General features: G+C 40.2%; 1 protein-coding gene across 5 annotated transcripts in view; it reads right to left on the bottom strand.

The window, feature by feature from the left end:
* Nucleotides 1-15,998, bottom strand: part of TBC1D22A (TBC1 domain family member 22A) — a 576,359-nt gene that overhangs the window by 292,936 nt on the left and 267,425 nt on the right. For 4 of the 5 annotated variants that reach the window (XM_056573700.1, XM_056573701.1, XM_056573702.1 and 1 more), the window contains exon 10: nt 6,821-6,896. In XM_056573700.1, coding sequence (XP_056429675.1) covers nt 6,821-6,896 — 76 coding nt within the window. Of the gene's footprint in view, nt 1-5,011; nt 5,056-6,820; nt 6,897-15,998 lie in introns of those variants that run through there. The other variant, XM_056573704.1, reaches the window with a different exon arrangement.

Raw genomic sequence — 15,998 nt, 5'->3', positions numbered from 1 at the left:
GAAGACTACTGCGGCCTTCGTCATCATCCAGACACCCCCATTTAGTTTTCTACTCACCTCCCCTCGGTGGGAAGGAAGGGTGAGCTGGTTCGGGCCATCTGTGCATGAACGTCCTTGTGCGTCGTCTGCAAGGCAACGTCACTAGTCTGGGGCAGGCCCGGAGCGCAGAGAAGAGGGCCCCCGGGTCCAAATGTACAGCCCATAACCCTCCCCACCGGACGGTCCCTGCAACATAGATGGCCCGGACCAGCTCACCCTTCCTTCCCAACGAGGGGAGGTGAGGAGAAAACTAAAGGGGGCGTCTGGATGATGACGAAGACCGCAGTGGTCTTCAATCTGCGGACCTCCAGAGGTTTCAAAACTACAACTCCCAGCATGTCCAGACAGCTGATGGCTGTCCGGGCATGCTAGGAGTTGTAGTTTTGCAACATCTGGAGGTCCGCAGGTTGAAGACCACTGATGAAGGGATTGACAGGCGGCGATTATGAAAGGGGGGGGGATGGTGACGGGGGTCTGGATGATGACATGGGTGATGATGGATGATGAAAGGGGGGATGATGACATGGGGGGATGATGTATTTCATACCCTAGGCTTATAGTCGAGTCAATAACTTTTCCTGGGTTTTTGGGGTGAAATTAGGGGCCTCGGCTTATATTCGGGTTTGCTTGTACTTGAGTATATACAGTAATAGAGTAAATGCAGAGATGCCTCTAATCTGGGTATACGGTAGGTAACATTTTTAAACTTATATAAACATCAATCTTGGGCTATCAAAATAAATAAATAAAGTGTACATTTTCTACATTCTAAAAATGCAATAGCTCTTTATCTTTCCATGCATGGGCAAATGCAGCAAGCAGCTGTCCAGTAGTTTATATCCAAAACATGAAATAGTTGGCAATGAGTATAGGAGCTAACCAGGTGTGTGCAATGACTAACACAGCAAATCATTGCCACTTTTAAATACAGTAAATTCTACATAAAGTCCTCATTTTCAAAATTGTGGGGGTAGGGCCTGTCCAAAATTTATGAAAGCACGTCCAGTCCAGGGCTCTTGCAAGAAGCCCCTGAAAATCTCCTGCACCATGTTGATTCTGGAACTAAAAGTACATGGTGTATTATTCTAAACCCTGCTGTTGCTAATAAAGTAAAAATCATGTGAAAAATGTTTAAATATGTGACGCTAACATGTTCCACATTTTATGCAAATGTGGCACAAATAACGGAAAAAAAAGGGTGAATATCCCCCAACCCAGTATTCCCGTACTACGCACACTGGAAGGCTAGCATGCGTATCTACAGAGCAATGACTTATCTATAAAAGACTCTGAAGGTAGATCCATTTGTTTACACTTTTATTCCTTACATTGCACTTAGGATTGTGGGCAACAATCCATTCTACCTCTCTGATCGTCTTCTGGATGTGCTTGTCCTGTGGGAGCTATCATGAGTTAGAAATCCAGCAGCTTAGCAATATTTTTGCTACTCTACTTCTTGCCAGTCATTATGCAGGATAGATGAAGAACTGGTCAAGTAGTGCTAGACAATAGGCTCTGAAGGTTTAACCCATCTATCTTCACTTGATAGATTGTGGTAATGATAGTGACAGCTCAAATCCAATTTTTGGACATAATGTGGGCTCAACCTATGCACAAACTATGTGGATGTCAACAAATGCTAGAAGGGTAAGGCCTCGTCCACACTGCTGAAATTCAGCCAACGGAATGCCGCAGCTAAAGTCTGCTTGCAGCAGAGTCCTATTGCTTTTAATGGGATTCTGCTGCGCTGTGAACACTGTGGAATTTTTGCCAGACTGCTTTTAATGGGATTCTGCTGCACTGCGCACACTGTGGAATTTTTGCCAGACTGCTTTGCAGTCATTGAGACTTCGCACGACAGCTGGGTCCGTCTGCCAATGATTTTGGCACTGCACGTTCCAGACAGAATCTTCGCCTGGAATATCTTTGGGCGATTCAGCATTGTGTGCAAGGCTGAATAGTGCAGGTATTTAATGAACTTTACTGGAGACAGTGTGCATTTCATTTGAAACCATTATATAGGCATCATACATATATATTTTTAGGAGATCGTGTAGGGCATAGAAAGGTGTACCAGAGAAAACTTTTTTTCCCCCCCCAAATCAGCTGGTGCCAGAAAGTAACAGATTTGTAAATTACTTCTATATACAAAATCTTAAGCCTTCTAGTTCTTATCAGCTGCTGTATGCTCCAGAGGAAGTTGTATAGTCGTTTCCGGTCTGACTACTGAGCTCTCTGCTGACCCCTCTGTTTGTATCAGGAACAGTCCAGGGCAGGAGCAAATCCTCATAACAAACCTCTCCTGCTCCTCTTCAGTTCCTGACACAGACAGAGGTGGCAGCAGACAACACTGCTATCAGTCTTAAAAGAAAAACACAATTTTCTCTGAAGAACACCAGCTGATAAGAACTGGAAGGCTTAAAGGGGAATTCCGGGCAAAAACATCTTATCCCCTATCCAAAGGATAGGGGATAAGATATCTGATCGCGGGGGGCCCGCAGCTCCGACATGAGGGGCTGCGTCTCTAGTTTTGAAAACCTCCGGGTTTCCACGACTGGAGATGTGACGTAATGCCACGCCCCCTTGTGACATCACACCACGCTCCTTCGATTAATGTCTATGGGAGGGGGTGTAATTACATCTAATACAGCCTGCCTGAGGCAGATCTCTCTATGTCAGGCATGGAGGCCCCCAGTGAGCCTCCATCTGCCACGGTAGCCATTCAAACACCCTGACAGGTGTGGCACCCCGTCGGTTCACACTCTGAATGTTAAAATTGCTATTGCAGAGGGTTAAACTGTCAGAAAGTCTGGTGTTAGCAGTTGAAAGCAGGTGTCACTTGTAAGTTACAGCTCATGACAGCAGTCATTAAGAGGTTAAAAGCAATGCTACAAAATACTAACCATGTGCATCTGTATACCTGTCTGGTAGCGCCTCAGTACATTACAGGAAGGTACTGCATATTCTGCACTACTCTCTACAGTGGGGATCAAAAGTTTGGGCACCCCAGGTAAAAATTTGTATTAATGTGCATAAAGAAGCCAAGGAAAGATGAAAAAATCTCCAAAAGCCATCAAATTACAGATTAAACATTCTTTTAATGTAAACAAAAGTTAGATTTTATTTCCATCATTTACACTTTCAAATAACAGAAAACAAAAAAAATGGCGTCTGCAAAAGTTTGGGCACCTTGCAGAATTTATAGCATGCACTGCCCCCTTTGCAAAGCTGAGACCTGCCAGTGTCATAGATTGTTCTCAATCATCATCTGGGAAGACCAGGTGATGTACATCTCAAAGGTTTTAAATGCCCAGACTCATCTGACCTTGCCCCAACAATCAGCACCATGGGTTCTTCTAAGCAGTTGTCCAGAAATCTGAAAATGAAAATAGTTGATGCTCACAAAGCTGGAGAAGGCTATAAGAAGATAGCAAAACATTTTCAGATGTTAATATCCTCTGTCCGGAATGTAATTAAGTAATGACTGTCATCAGGAACAGTGGAAGTTAAAGCAAGATCTGGAAGACCAAGAAAAATATCAGACAGAACAGCTCGCAGGATTGTGAGAAAAACAATTCAAAACCCACGTTTGACTGCACAATCCCTCCAGAAAGATCTGGCAGACACTGGAGTTGTGGTAAACTATCCCACTATAAAGAGATACTTGTACAAATATGGTCTTCATGAAAGAGTCATCAGAAGAAAACATATTCTACGTCCTCACCACAAAAATCAGCGTTTGAACTTTGCAAATGAACATACAGACAAGCCTGATGCATTTTGGAAACAAGTTCTGTGGACCGATGAGGTTAAAATGTTACTTCTTGGTCGGAATGATCAATGGTACGTTTGGAGAAGAAAGGGAACAGAATTTAATGAAAAGAACCTCTGTCCAACTGTTAAGCATGGGGGTGGATCAATCATGCTTTGGGGTTGTATTGCAGCCAGTGGCACAGGGAACATCTCTCGAATAGAAGGAAAAATTGATTCAATAAAATTTCAGCAAATTTTGGATGCTAAATGATGCCATCTGTGAAAAAGCTGCAGTTAAAGAGAGGATGGCTTCTACAAATGGATAATGATCCTAAACACACCTCGAAATCCACGGGGGATTACATCAAAAGGTGTAAACTGATGGTTTTGCCATGGCCTTCACAATCTCCTGACCTCAACATAATTTAAAATCTATGGATAGACCTTAAAAGAGCAGTGCATGACAGACAGCCAAGAAATCTCAAAGAACTAGAAGACTTTTGTAAGGAAGAATGGGAAAAGATACCTCAAACAAGAATTGAAAGACTCTTGGCTGGCTACAAAAAGCGTTTACAAGCGGTGATACTTGCCAAAGGGGGCAGTACAAGATATTAACTCTGCAGGGTGCCCAAACTTTTTCAGATGCCATTTTTTTTGTTTTCTGTTATTTTGAAAGTGTAAATGATGGAAATAAAATCCAACTTTTGTTGACATATTATAGTAATGTCTAATCTGTAATTTGATGCCTTTTGGATATTTTTCCATCTTTCCTTGGCTTTTATGCACATTAATACAAATTTTTACCTGTGGTGCCCAAACTTTTGATCCCCACTGTACCTGTTCCAGGGTTAGCTGCTCCTTAGGACACCAGGTGAGGGTGGCTCTGTTTTACTTTTTTTGGAACACTGTGTGTGAGAGTTCTGGTCTCAATATACAATGGTTTCAACATACAATGTTTGTCCTAGAACCAATGAATATTTTAACTTGAGGGAGCACTGTATTCAGATTAAATGTTAGGAAAAACAATTTTAATTATTGTGACTAAGGTAAAAATAAATGTAAGACTTTAACTGTAGTAGGAGTAAGAAAAGTAATGTATTAACTCCCAACTAGTTTCTCAGCTATTTCACTGTTGTAATTTTACAATGAACCTTCCATACCTGGTTCCCTGATTTCCTTTCACATACCTATCTATCCTCAAACCAATGATTCAGATCTAGGTGAAAAGCTTTGCCTACAGCGGAAAAAAAGATAGCAACCCATCTGAAATGACATACATTGCACAATGTAGAGGTTAGCTTTGAGTAGACAATCTAGTTACTTGCAGCCATCACACACAAAACTAAGAACAGTAAACAACTAACATGCTCATGTGCTTTATTATTCAAAATATTTAAATACACATTTTATTATTCTATTCATGAACAATGTATGTAAAAACAGCAAACTAGAGTGGTTTTCTGCGGTTTTTTTAATAATTTATAAGTAAAGGCAATATACAGGCTGACACAGATCCTACAGCTGTCGTGATGCCCTGACAAAGTATCAGTAAGACACTCAAAAAGTTTTCACTGCAATAGAGTGGCTCGCCTACCTGAGATTTTATTATTCTGCCTGGGATGTAATTTATATGGCATGTTCCCTAAAGACAAAGCTTTTGTGTAAATGTTAGGTGTCATGGTATGAACTTTGGCTATGAACATTGACAACGGGTCCATGACGGGTTAATTACAGAATGCTATAAGTATATAATAATGTGCAATAAAGTCCACCACTGATCTATTCGTTCCACAGACAGATTTTACAATACATAATAGAAATATAATGTAATACAATGTAAAGCTTTATTAGCCTTAGCACTGTAAATATTTTTCTACAACATTAGAACCAATATCCATTGTCATTCCATTTGATATATTGATGAGGAGTGTTGGAATTCCTTCAACATTCTTAATCATACAAAGATACAATGAAGGAATTCCAACACTCTAGTTTTCTACACAATACACAATTATCTCTTCACCTTGTCAATCTGAAGTTGCTACTGCCTTGTGTTACTTTATTATTCATCGCCATTATTCACCAACTGAAGAGGTGAGAGGACAGACATTCCTACGTGAAGTGTGAAGACTGTTTTCTGATGTCTTTTCTTTTGTTCATTTCCAGGATATAAATCCCTTTGTATTAATACCAGCTTTAAAATATGCAAGGGCTTTAGTGTAAAATCTAGCATTTTAGACTAAATAAAATAAAAAACAGATGGAATTAAATCTTTTAACAAGATTCTTTTAAGCTATTTCTGGAAGATGGGAGGAAAAAAAATCATTTTTGTTTTCAGTCCCATCATCGACAAGTATGTGTCACAAAAAGCTTAGTTCTGCTTGGCAACACTTTGTTAATGCCCTGTTCATTAATTTAAAAAACTATCAGGAGAATATGTTAAGAATGGCCATGCATTATCTGTAGAATTTCTTTTAATTAAATTTTGCAATGGCATGATGACAGTCAGCATCTCACAAAGGGAATTCTTATAAGAACAGGGACGTCTAACTACAAATCATGTTTGCGCATACAATGATTTATCTCAAACTTTACTGACATTTTCTCTAATAGCACAGCTATGAAAAAGGAATAAACTCAAGAGTAACTGTAAAATAAACAGAAAACCTTGAAACCAGGCACCATAAGAATAGACCATTTCAAATTAATAAATAACTGAACTTTGCTTAAACTGCATGATGTATTTTTTTCCTTGTACCTGGTCTTTCATAGCTGCAAGAAGCCAACAATTGAATTCCCATTATGGAGGCTTAATACAAATAATGGAAAAGGCTCATGGTCTACTAGCTCCCCTTTAAATGATGCATAGTAGAAGTCATTCAGGCACCACTGTGCCACACTTATTGAGGATGACATTCCATATGAGAATCTAAGGAAGTCTGGCACAACACATAATTGCTCTGATAGGAGTAGTACGATCACTAAGTACAGTAACCAGGCCATGCGAGACCTGTCTTAAGCAACTCACCATCAATACGGCTAACCAGCTCCTCCAGCATTTTCACTTTCTTCTGAATTCCTGGTTGTGCAAAAGTGTAGTTATCCTAGGGGAGCACAAAAATGAAATATATAAACAGTGTTTCATTTTCTATAACTTTAAAGTGATGTAGAATATGCAACTGCTATACAAATAAAGGCTAATTTGGATGTCACAGAGAGCTGCTTATATATTGCTTCACTCTATGTATGCTTCATTGCTTGTTATTTTTTTTTTTTTTTTAATCTACTCACAAAAAAAATGAAACTAACCTATTGGGGACGGAGGGCGTACGGGTACTCCTTACTTCCCAGTACTTAAGGACAAAGGGCGTATCTCCTGAGTCCCGTTACCAGGGTTTGAAGCTCGCTCATGAGCTGAGCGCGTGTCAAACCCAGTGGGTCCCAACTGCTCTCAGCAGCCAGGACCCAGGGTTAATGTCGCGCACTGCCGATCGGGCCGATGCCTGGCATTAACAACGCCGCAATCAAAACTTATTGCGGTGTATAAAACAAAAGTAAAATGTCCTGGAAGATCAATGGAGCAGACAAAATTGTGACATCCCAATCAGCTGAGAGGACAGCGGGAGGGTACTCACCTGCCTCCTCGCTGTATGATCGGTGTTCTGCTGCTCCATGCCTGCTCAGCAGGCTGGAGCAGCAGAGCACTGATAACACTGATCAATGCTATGCTATGGCATAGCATTAATCAGTAAATACAACCAACAGATTGAATGTTGTAGCCCCCTATGAGTGATAAAAAAAGTGTTAAAAAAAGTTTAAAAAAGTTAATTAATACCTTCCTAATAAAAGTTTGAATCCCCCTTTCCCATTTTTTGAAATAAAATAAAAAATAATCATATGAGGTACCGCCATGTGCGTAAATGTCTGAACTATTAAAATATAATGTTAATTAAACCGCATTGTTGATGGCGCATGCATAAAAAAATACCAAAGTTCAAAATTGTGCATTTTTGGTCACTTCATACACCATAAAACATTTTTTTATAAAATGTGATCAAAAAGTCCAATGAAAAACCAAAATGATTCCATTAAAAACTACAGACCACGTCGCAAAAAAATGAGCCCTCATATAGCCTCGTATGCGTAAAAAAAAAAAGTAAAGGGTCCATAAGTTGACAATTTTAAACATACTAATTTTGGTGCATGTAGTTATAATTTTTTTAAGTAGTAAAATAAAATAAAACCTGCATAAATTGGGTATCCTTGTAACCGTATGGACCTACAGAATAAAGATAAGGTGTAATTTTTACCGAAAAACTGCACTGTGTAGAAATGGAAGCCCCCAAAAGTTACAAAATGGCGGTTGTTTTTTAATTTCACTCCACAATTTTTTTTATTTCGCCACAGAGTATGTTAGAAAAAAAAAGTGTTTTCAGTACAATTGGTGACGCAAAAAACAAGCCCTTATATGTGTCTGTAGATGAAGGGGAGGAGGAAAAAACAACAACAGGCAACAGTGCAAAAATGAAAATTAGCCTCGTCCTTAAGGTCAAAAAGGGCTTTGTCCTCAAGGGGGTTAAACAAAAAATAAATACATAAAAAAATAAACAATCATATCATAATTGTAAAATAGGAAAAATATTTACCAAAAACGCCAGGATACAGCAATAGGTACTAGTCCCATTTAACAAAAGTTAGTGACAAAACTAGGTCTCCAAAATAGACCGACCTGTTACTTACCAGCAGCCTGAACACTTTTAAAGTGGTACTTCAATAAAAACATCTTATCCCTTATCCAAATGATAGGGGATTAGATGTCTAAAAGCGTGGGTCCTGCCACCGTGGACCCCCGCGATCTTCGTTGCAGCACCTCTATCACAGCAGCCACATCCTCTCCATTCATGTTCATGGGAAGAGGTGTGGCTATGTACTAGCCGGCACGCCCCCTCACATAGTCATGAATGGAGGGGGCATGACATGAGGTCACGAACGCAGAAGCTTCAAGCATCCGTGTTCCGGACACCGCCGCTGCAAGCCCAGAGATCACGGGGGTCCCCAGCAGCAGGACCCCTGCAACTAGACATCTTATCCCGTATCCTACTTTCTCAAACAAAGCAGCTATACATTATTTAAGCACTATGAACCATTTGCTTCCTTTTAGATATTAGTCTTATGCAGTGTTTCCCAACCAGGTGCCTTCAGCGTTTGCAAAACTACAACTTCCAGCATGCCTGGACAGCCTTCGGCTGTTCGGGCATGCTGACAGTTGTAGTTTTACAATAAGTAGCTGGAAGCACCCTGGTTGGAAAACACTAGTCTAATGAAAAGGCAATAACTAAACTGTTGCTTTCATAAAAATACTTAAAATGTAATCATCACCATATTAATACAAAGTATGCAAATGTATTACAATGGAATTATTATGTACATTTCTTATAGGCCCAACGGTACACTAAACCAGTATCTGTCTTTGCTTTATTATGGCTAAAATACATTTAATAATTTAGTGGTTTGCTGCAAACAAGAGCAATCACACAAATGAACAGATAGTATTGAACTTTACAAGCCTTTCACAGGTGCTTTGAATGCCTTAGGCAGAGAACTAGGAAACAGATCAATGTTAAGCTCTAATAATTATAAAGGCTATGAAGCCACAAAAGAAAGCATGGACTGGGCTGGGTTTATTACACTATTACAAAAGGTACTGGTATATTATATGTCTGAGAATCAAATGGAGTAGTAAACATTGACTGGTGGCACTTCATTAGAAAAATTTAAGTCACACATTTTAGAATATTTGTCACAGACATTTGATAGGTATCTTAATGATCAAATCTGCATTAATACAAGGTCGCAGGAACTTTGTGCATAGCAACATAGTGCCGTGTTACGATGGTATATTATGCAGATATTCTTTTTTAGAAGTGGTTATTCTTTATTAGAAATGTCTAGTGGTAAATGCCTATCTAATATGACAGCCAATGGAACAAGCCAAGATTTTTCCCCCCAGATTTTATGTTTTTATTTATCAATTTAAACAAAACAAAGGCTCCGCAAAATCCGCTGCATAGTCTCCTATGAGCAGACACACAGGCTACCTAGCACCAGCGAGATATGGAGGCAGGCATGCCCGTCACAGTCACATCTGCGTTCGGGCCCGCCTTCAAACCTCACTGCACACAAAGGGCTTCCACAGGTTGTGACTAAAGCTGTATATAAAGAAATGTGGGCCAGGTGCAAGCTGTAAACAACAAAAAAGATGTGGTCTCAAATGTCAGGAGATGCTCAACCCCAAATGCAGTTGTGCATATATACTAGGGGAGCAGATCCTGCTCTTGTAATCCGTTGCTAAGGGCGATCCCCAGCATAAAAATGCATATAATGGAGGATGCCTGCAAAAGACTACAAGTGCCACAATGGAATCCTACACCAAATAAATGGTGTGGATGTGTAACAATTAGAATACAATACAGGAATGTAGGTGCACTACTGTGGTAGATGTAAACAATGACATTGGCTATCCCTCAACACTGATGTTAAAGGGGTATTCCAGGCAAAAACTTTTTTTTTATAAATCAACTGGCTCCGGAAAGTTAAACAGATTTGTAAATTACTTCTATTAAAAAATCTTAATCCTTCCAATAGTTATTAGCTTCTGAAGTTGAGTTGCTGTTTTCTGTCTAACTGCTCAATGATGATGTCACGTCCCGGGAGCTGTGCAGCTCCTATGGGGAAATTTTCCCATCATGCACAGCTCCCGGGACGTGACATCATCATTGAGCAGTTAGACAGAAAACTTCAGAAGCTAATAACTATTGGAAGGATTAAGATTTTTTAATAGAAGTAATTTACAAATCTGTTTATCTTTCCGGAGCCAGTTGATATATAAAAAAAAGTTTTTGCCTGGAATACCCCTTTAACATTGAGACATTCGCCAGTAAAGTGCAAGCTGCTCAAGTGCCACAGTCCAGCACACCTTCTGTCTCGCCACCATCACCACCAAAACTCATCCTTGACTGATGTACAAAGTTCTGCTAAATTTTTAATGAAGACCTATGAAGAATGTTTTTTTGCAAGTACAGAGCAAGAATAAAAAAAGGATGTTTATAGCCTTTAATTGTGCAGAATCAATCACTAAATATGGACTGCCCAACATGTTTTGAATTAACAAGACAACCTTTAATAACAACTAACTATTAATATCTTCACTTCTAGATGAATAAGAACAAAATAGAAAACAATGTAATTTAATGAAAAATATGTTAGCTTAAAATATATGCAGGAACGCTAATTTCATTTTTAAAATAAAAAAATACTCGGAAACCCCACAAGTACACTATCTTGGATAACACTGCAGAAAAAGCTGAAGTTAAAATTATTTGGAACACGTGTGAATTGTTCCCACACAGATCATCAAATTACATCTTGGCTACTGAACCTTTATTTAATTCTTCAATACTGAAATTTCATACATGCTTCTGTTTGGCTCTATTCACAGAACTGCCAGCACAGAATAGTGCTTATAGTTGAGGTTTTCCAGAAACCCGAAAAAAAAATCAGCACCATGGCTAGCTCCAGCATGTTCTAAGTGGTTACAATATAAACACAGGAGGGGAGGGTGATGTAGATAGGCTTCTCGTAGTGCTTCAGTTCATTAAATCAGGCAGTTCTGTGAGTGTGGATATGATAGAGAATTGGGGAAATATGCTGTAGGGGATATTTGAGTAACTCAGCAATACATGGTTGATGGTACCAATTGGAGATGTTTAATTCCCATTGCCTCAAATGCAGTTGTCAGTGTCAGCAAAATTTCCTTCAACAAGAGGGGAAGAGGAGAGAGCAATGGAAGTAGGTTAAGTGCAGAAGACTTTGGTCACACTAGTCACTTAAAGCAGGAGTATATACGATTAGGACTATTGTGAAGGAATGTTTCTACTGGTAGATGGATGAGTGATAGGAGGAGTGATAGCTACTGTGCTGTGTGAGTGGCCACCAGCTAAGTCTGCTGCTATTAATGGTAGGTAGGCCACAAGATATCTCAAGGAATAGTACACAAAATGTATTCTGTCTGTGCAGATGTTTTTGTTTCCCCCGCCCCCTCCTGTATTTTACCATCACAGTGGTCAAAAAGGCTGTGGGTAGGGACTCAGTAACTGAAGATCACTATGGGGGTTGAATTATAAGAATGATGATGGGGAAGACAATCAAATAATTCTGAACCAGAAAGGCTATCTGGTAAAACAATGAGGCATTGCATGGATAATTGTTATGTGCAGAATTATAGGCAATGCAAAAGGAAGTTAATATAGAAGGTTACATTCACAATTTTCAAAAGTCATCACAAAAGGACATATCACATAAGATGAGATACCCTTAGTTTTACATGAGACCAAACAATTGTATTTGCCTGTTGTAACCATTCACATATGAGCTACCATTTCTCAAATTGTGATGGTAAAATGAAAGTTGAATTGTGATTGGTTGCTATGGGCAAATAAGACAGTTTTGTCTCAGAGAGGTTTGATAAATCTGCCCCATAATTTCTTAAAAAAAAAAAAAAACAACATGTATTACAATATGCAATATACTCAAGGTTTTAACTAACTAGAAACAGAATTAAAAACTAAAAAGTTTTGTGAAATGTACAGTCGCATGTTGTTCTAGCAACCTTGTTCCTATCTGACTTGCAATTCTTTTGGCATTCCTTCCTCGAGCATACCTGCTGGAAAATCTGGTTGTAAACAGCTTACTGGCCATTAGTTTTTTCAGAATTTCAACAACAGGAGGCAGGCTTACGCCAACCTTATTGGAGATTTCTATTGTATTAACTACTGTGACATCAGTCATTTTACCCAAAAAACTACTGCAAAATGGAACAAAAAATCATTGTGCGACGAAATTGAAGAAAAAACGCTGTTTTGTAATTTTTGGGGGCTTCCGTTTCTACACAGTAAATTTTTGGTAAAAATGACACCTTATCTTTATTCTGTAGGTCCATGCAATTAAAATTATACCCTACTTATCGTATTTTTCGTCCTATAGGACGCACCGGCGTATAAGACGCACCCAATTTTTAGGGACAAAATCTAAAAAAATAAAGATTTTTAACCCAATAGTGGTCTTCAACCTGCGGACCTCCAGATGTTGCAAAACTACAACTCCCAGCATGTCCGGACAGCCGTTGGCTGTCCGGGCATGCTGGGAGTTGTAGTTTTGCAACATCTGGAGGTCCGCAGATTGAAGACCACTGCAGGAGGAGGTAATACTCACGTGTCCCCGCCGCTCCGGACCCGTCACCGCTGCCCTGGATGTCGCTCCATCGCTGTTGCCGTGTCCCCGTCGCTCCGGAACGTCTCTGCTGCCGGCCGGGTATCCTCGCTCTCCGTCGCCGCCATCACGTCGTTACGCACGCCAACGCACGTACGCGACGACGTGATGACGAGGAAGGAGATCGCCGGCCATACAGGGGATCCCTGAACGGAGAAGACACCGAGGAGGTAGGTAAGGTCCCCCCCGGTGTCCTGTAGGCACTAACCCGGCTATTCAGTCGGGCTGTTCGAGACCGCCGCGGTGAAATCGCGGCGGTCCCGAACAGCCCGACCAGACAGCCGGGTTAGTGTCACTTTCCCTTCAGACGCTGCGGTCAGCTTTGATCGCCGCGTCTGAAGGGTTAATACAGGGCATCACCGCGATCGGTGATGTCCTGTATTAGCCGCGGGTCCCGGCCGTTGATGGCTGCAGGGACCGCCGCGATAGGGGTGTATTCGCCGTATAAGACGCACCGACTTTTTCCCCCCAGTTTTGGGGAAGAAAAAGTGCGTCTTATACGGCGAAAAATACGGTATATAGGTTTCATTTTGTCGTACTTCTGGAAAAAATCATTAATACATGCAGGAAAATGTATGTGTTTAAAATCTTTTGACCCTTATAACTTTTTTTATTTTACCACACGCGGCGATACCACATATGTTTATATTTATTTTTAGAATAAAAAAATGGCATGGGAAAAGGGAGGTGATTTGGGCTTAAGGGTTAAATCACATTTATTATCTTTTTTTTGCGGTGTTATAGCTCCCATAGGGGGCTATAACACTGCACACACTGATCTTTTACACTGATCACTGCAAATCCATAGCTTTGCATTGATCTGTGTTATCGGCGGTTGATTGCTCAAGCCTGCATCTAAGGCTTGGAGCAATCAATCACCGATCGGACGCGCCGGAGGAAGAGGACCTCCGCTCGCGTCCTAGCTGATCGGGACACCGCATTTTCACTGCGGTTGTCCCAATCAGCCCCACTGAGCAGCCGGGAAGCTTTTACTTTAGTTTTAGATGCGGCGTTCAACTTTGAATGCTGTGTCTAAAGGGTTAATAGCCCCTGGCACCGAGATCGCTGCCGCGCGCTATTAGCCCCGGGTCCCGGCTTCAGATACATGCCGGGACCAACCCGATATGACACTGGGTCGACGCGTGACCCCGCATTATATCACCGCCCAACGACGTAAATATACGTTCTTGGTCGTTAAGGGGTTAAAAAAAACTAACCGGTTGTTAGTATATATTTTTATCAAAAAGTACAAGCCCACTCGCCACGTCAAGGCCACCTAGTCACAGTGGGTCCCTAACCCAATAATATTATAGTGCCAGGCAGCAACCACTGCCTCTGCGATGTGGCCTTGATGTGGCGAGTGGGCTTGTACTTTTTCATCAAAATGTATACTAACAACCTGTTAGTTTTGGAAATTATGCTGAGAAGCAAGTAGATCAAAATACAAATGGTGGATGTGCTGCTGTGTTTCTCTATTTTTATTTTACAACAATAGTGCTTATACTATAGTGTATAAGCCAAAGCTCAAAGTGGAGTAGTGATTTGTCATAGTACACTGATGATGTAATTTGTCATGCTCTGTCACAGCAAATCATGCAAAAAAAAGGCCATGTATATTGCTGATATTTCTAATAATTTGGCCACCACTTGCATATTAACCTCTTAAGGATGCAGGGTGTACATGTACGCCCTGCGCCCGGTATATAACGCGAGGTCACACCGTGACCCTGGGCTAATAGCGTGCGGCACCGATCGTTGTGCTGCATGCTATTAACCCTTCAGACGCGGCATTCAAAGTTGATCGTCGCGTCTAAAGTAACAAAAATACACTCAAGGCAGCTCATTCTAGATCAGCTAGAACGCGAGCGGAGGGTGCCTTACCTGCTTCCGTTGTGTCCGATCGGCAACTGAAATCCAGGCTTGAGCAATCGACCGCCGATAACACTGATCATTGCTGTGTTAATATACGGAAATGATCTGTGTAGTAGATCAGTGTGTGCAATGCTATAGCCACTAGAGGGGGCTATAACACAAAAAAAAGGGTGAAAAAAAGTAAATAAAGATCATTTAACCCCTTCCCTAAAAAAAAGTAAGAAATAATGTCCGAATTATAAAAATATATAGTTAATTAAACCTCACGGTCAATTGCGTACGTGCAAAGCATATTTTGGTCACTTTTTAAATCATGAAAAAAAATGAATAAGAAGCGATCGAAAAGTCAGATCAATACAAAAAAGGAAAAATAAAAAGTTATAGGGGTCAGAAGATGACAATATTAAATGCATACATTTTCCTGCATGTAGTTATGATTTTTTTTTCAGAAGTAATACAAAATCAAACCTATATAAGTAGGGTATCATTTTAACCATATGGACCTACAGAATAAAGATATGGTGTCATTTTTACAAAAAAATGCACTGTGTAGAAACGGAAGCCCCCAAAAGTTACAAAATTGATTTTTTTCTTCAATTTTGTCGCACAATGATTTTTTTTTTTTCCGTTTCACCATGGATATTTTGGTAAAATGACTAATGTCACTGCAAAGTAGAAATGGTGGCGCAAAAAAAAAAAAATGCCAGAATATGGAATTTTAGGTGCAAAATTTTAAGTGTTCTGATTTTTAGAATGTGATGAGGAAAAAAATGAAAATGCAAAAACGGAAAAACCCTGATTCCTTACAGGGTTAAATCATTGGAGGAAATTAATCAACTTGAAAAGCTAGTGTAAGTTTTAGATTTTACTAGGAGGTATATGAGTAGTCACGGATGTGCATAATTTATTAAGAAGCCAGTGTCTCCTCATAACTTCAGAGCACAGCACTGCAGATTAGCAAGACTGACTTTTATTGCTGTTTTTTTTTTACTTCACACAAATTTGGA

This window comes from Hyla sarda, chromosome 4, assembly GCF_029499605.1.
Source record: "Hyla sarda isolate aHylSar1 chromosome 4, aHylSar1.hap1, whole genome shotgun sequence".
Taxonomy (NCBI): Eukaryota; Metazoa; Chordata; class Amphibia; order Anura; family Hylidae; genus Hyla; species Hyla sarda.
The sequence above is the reverse complement of the archived record's forward strand: the minus strand, read 5'-3'. Positions and strand labels throughout refer to the sequence as shown.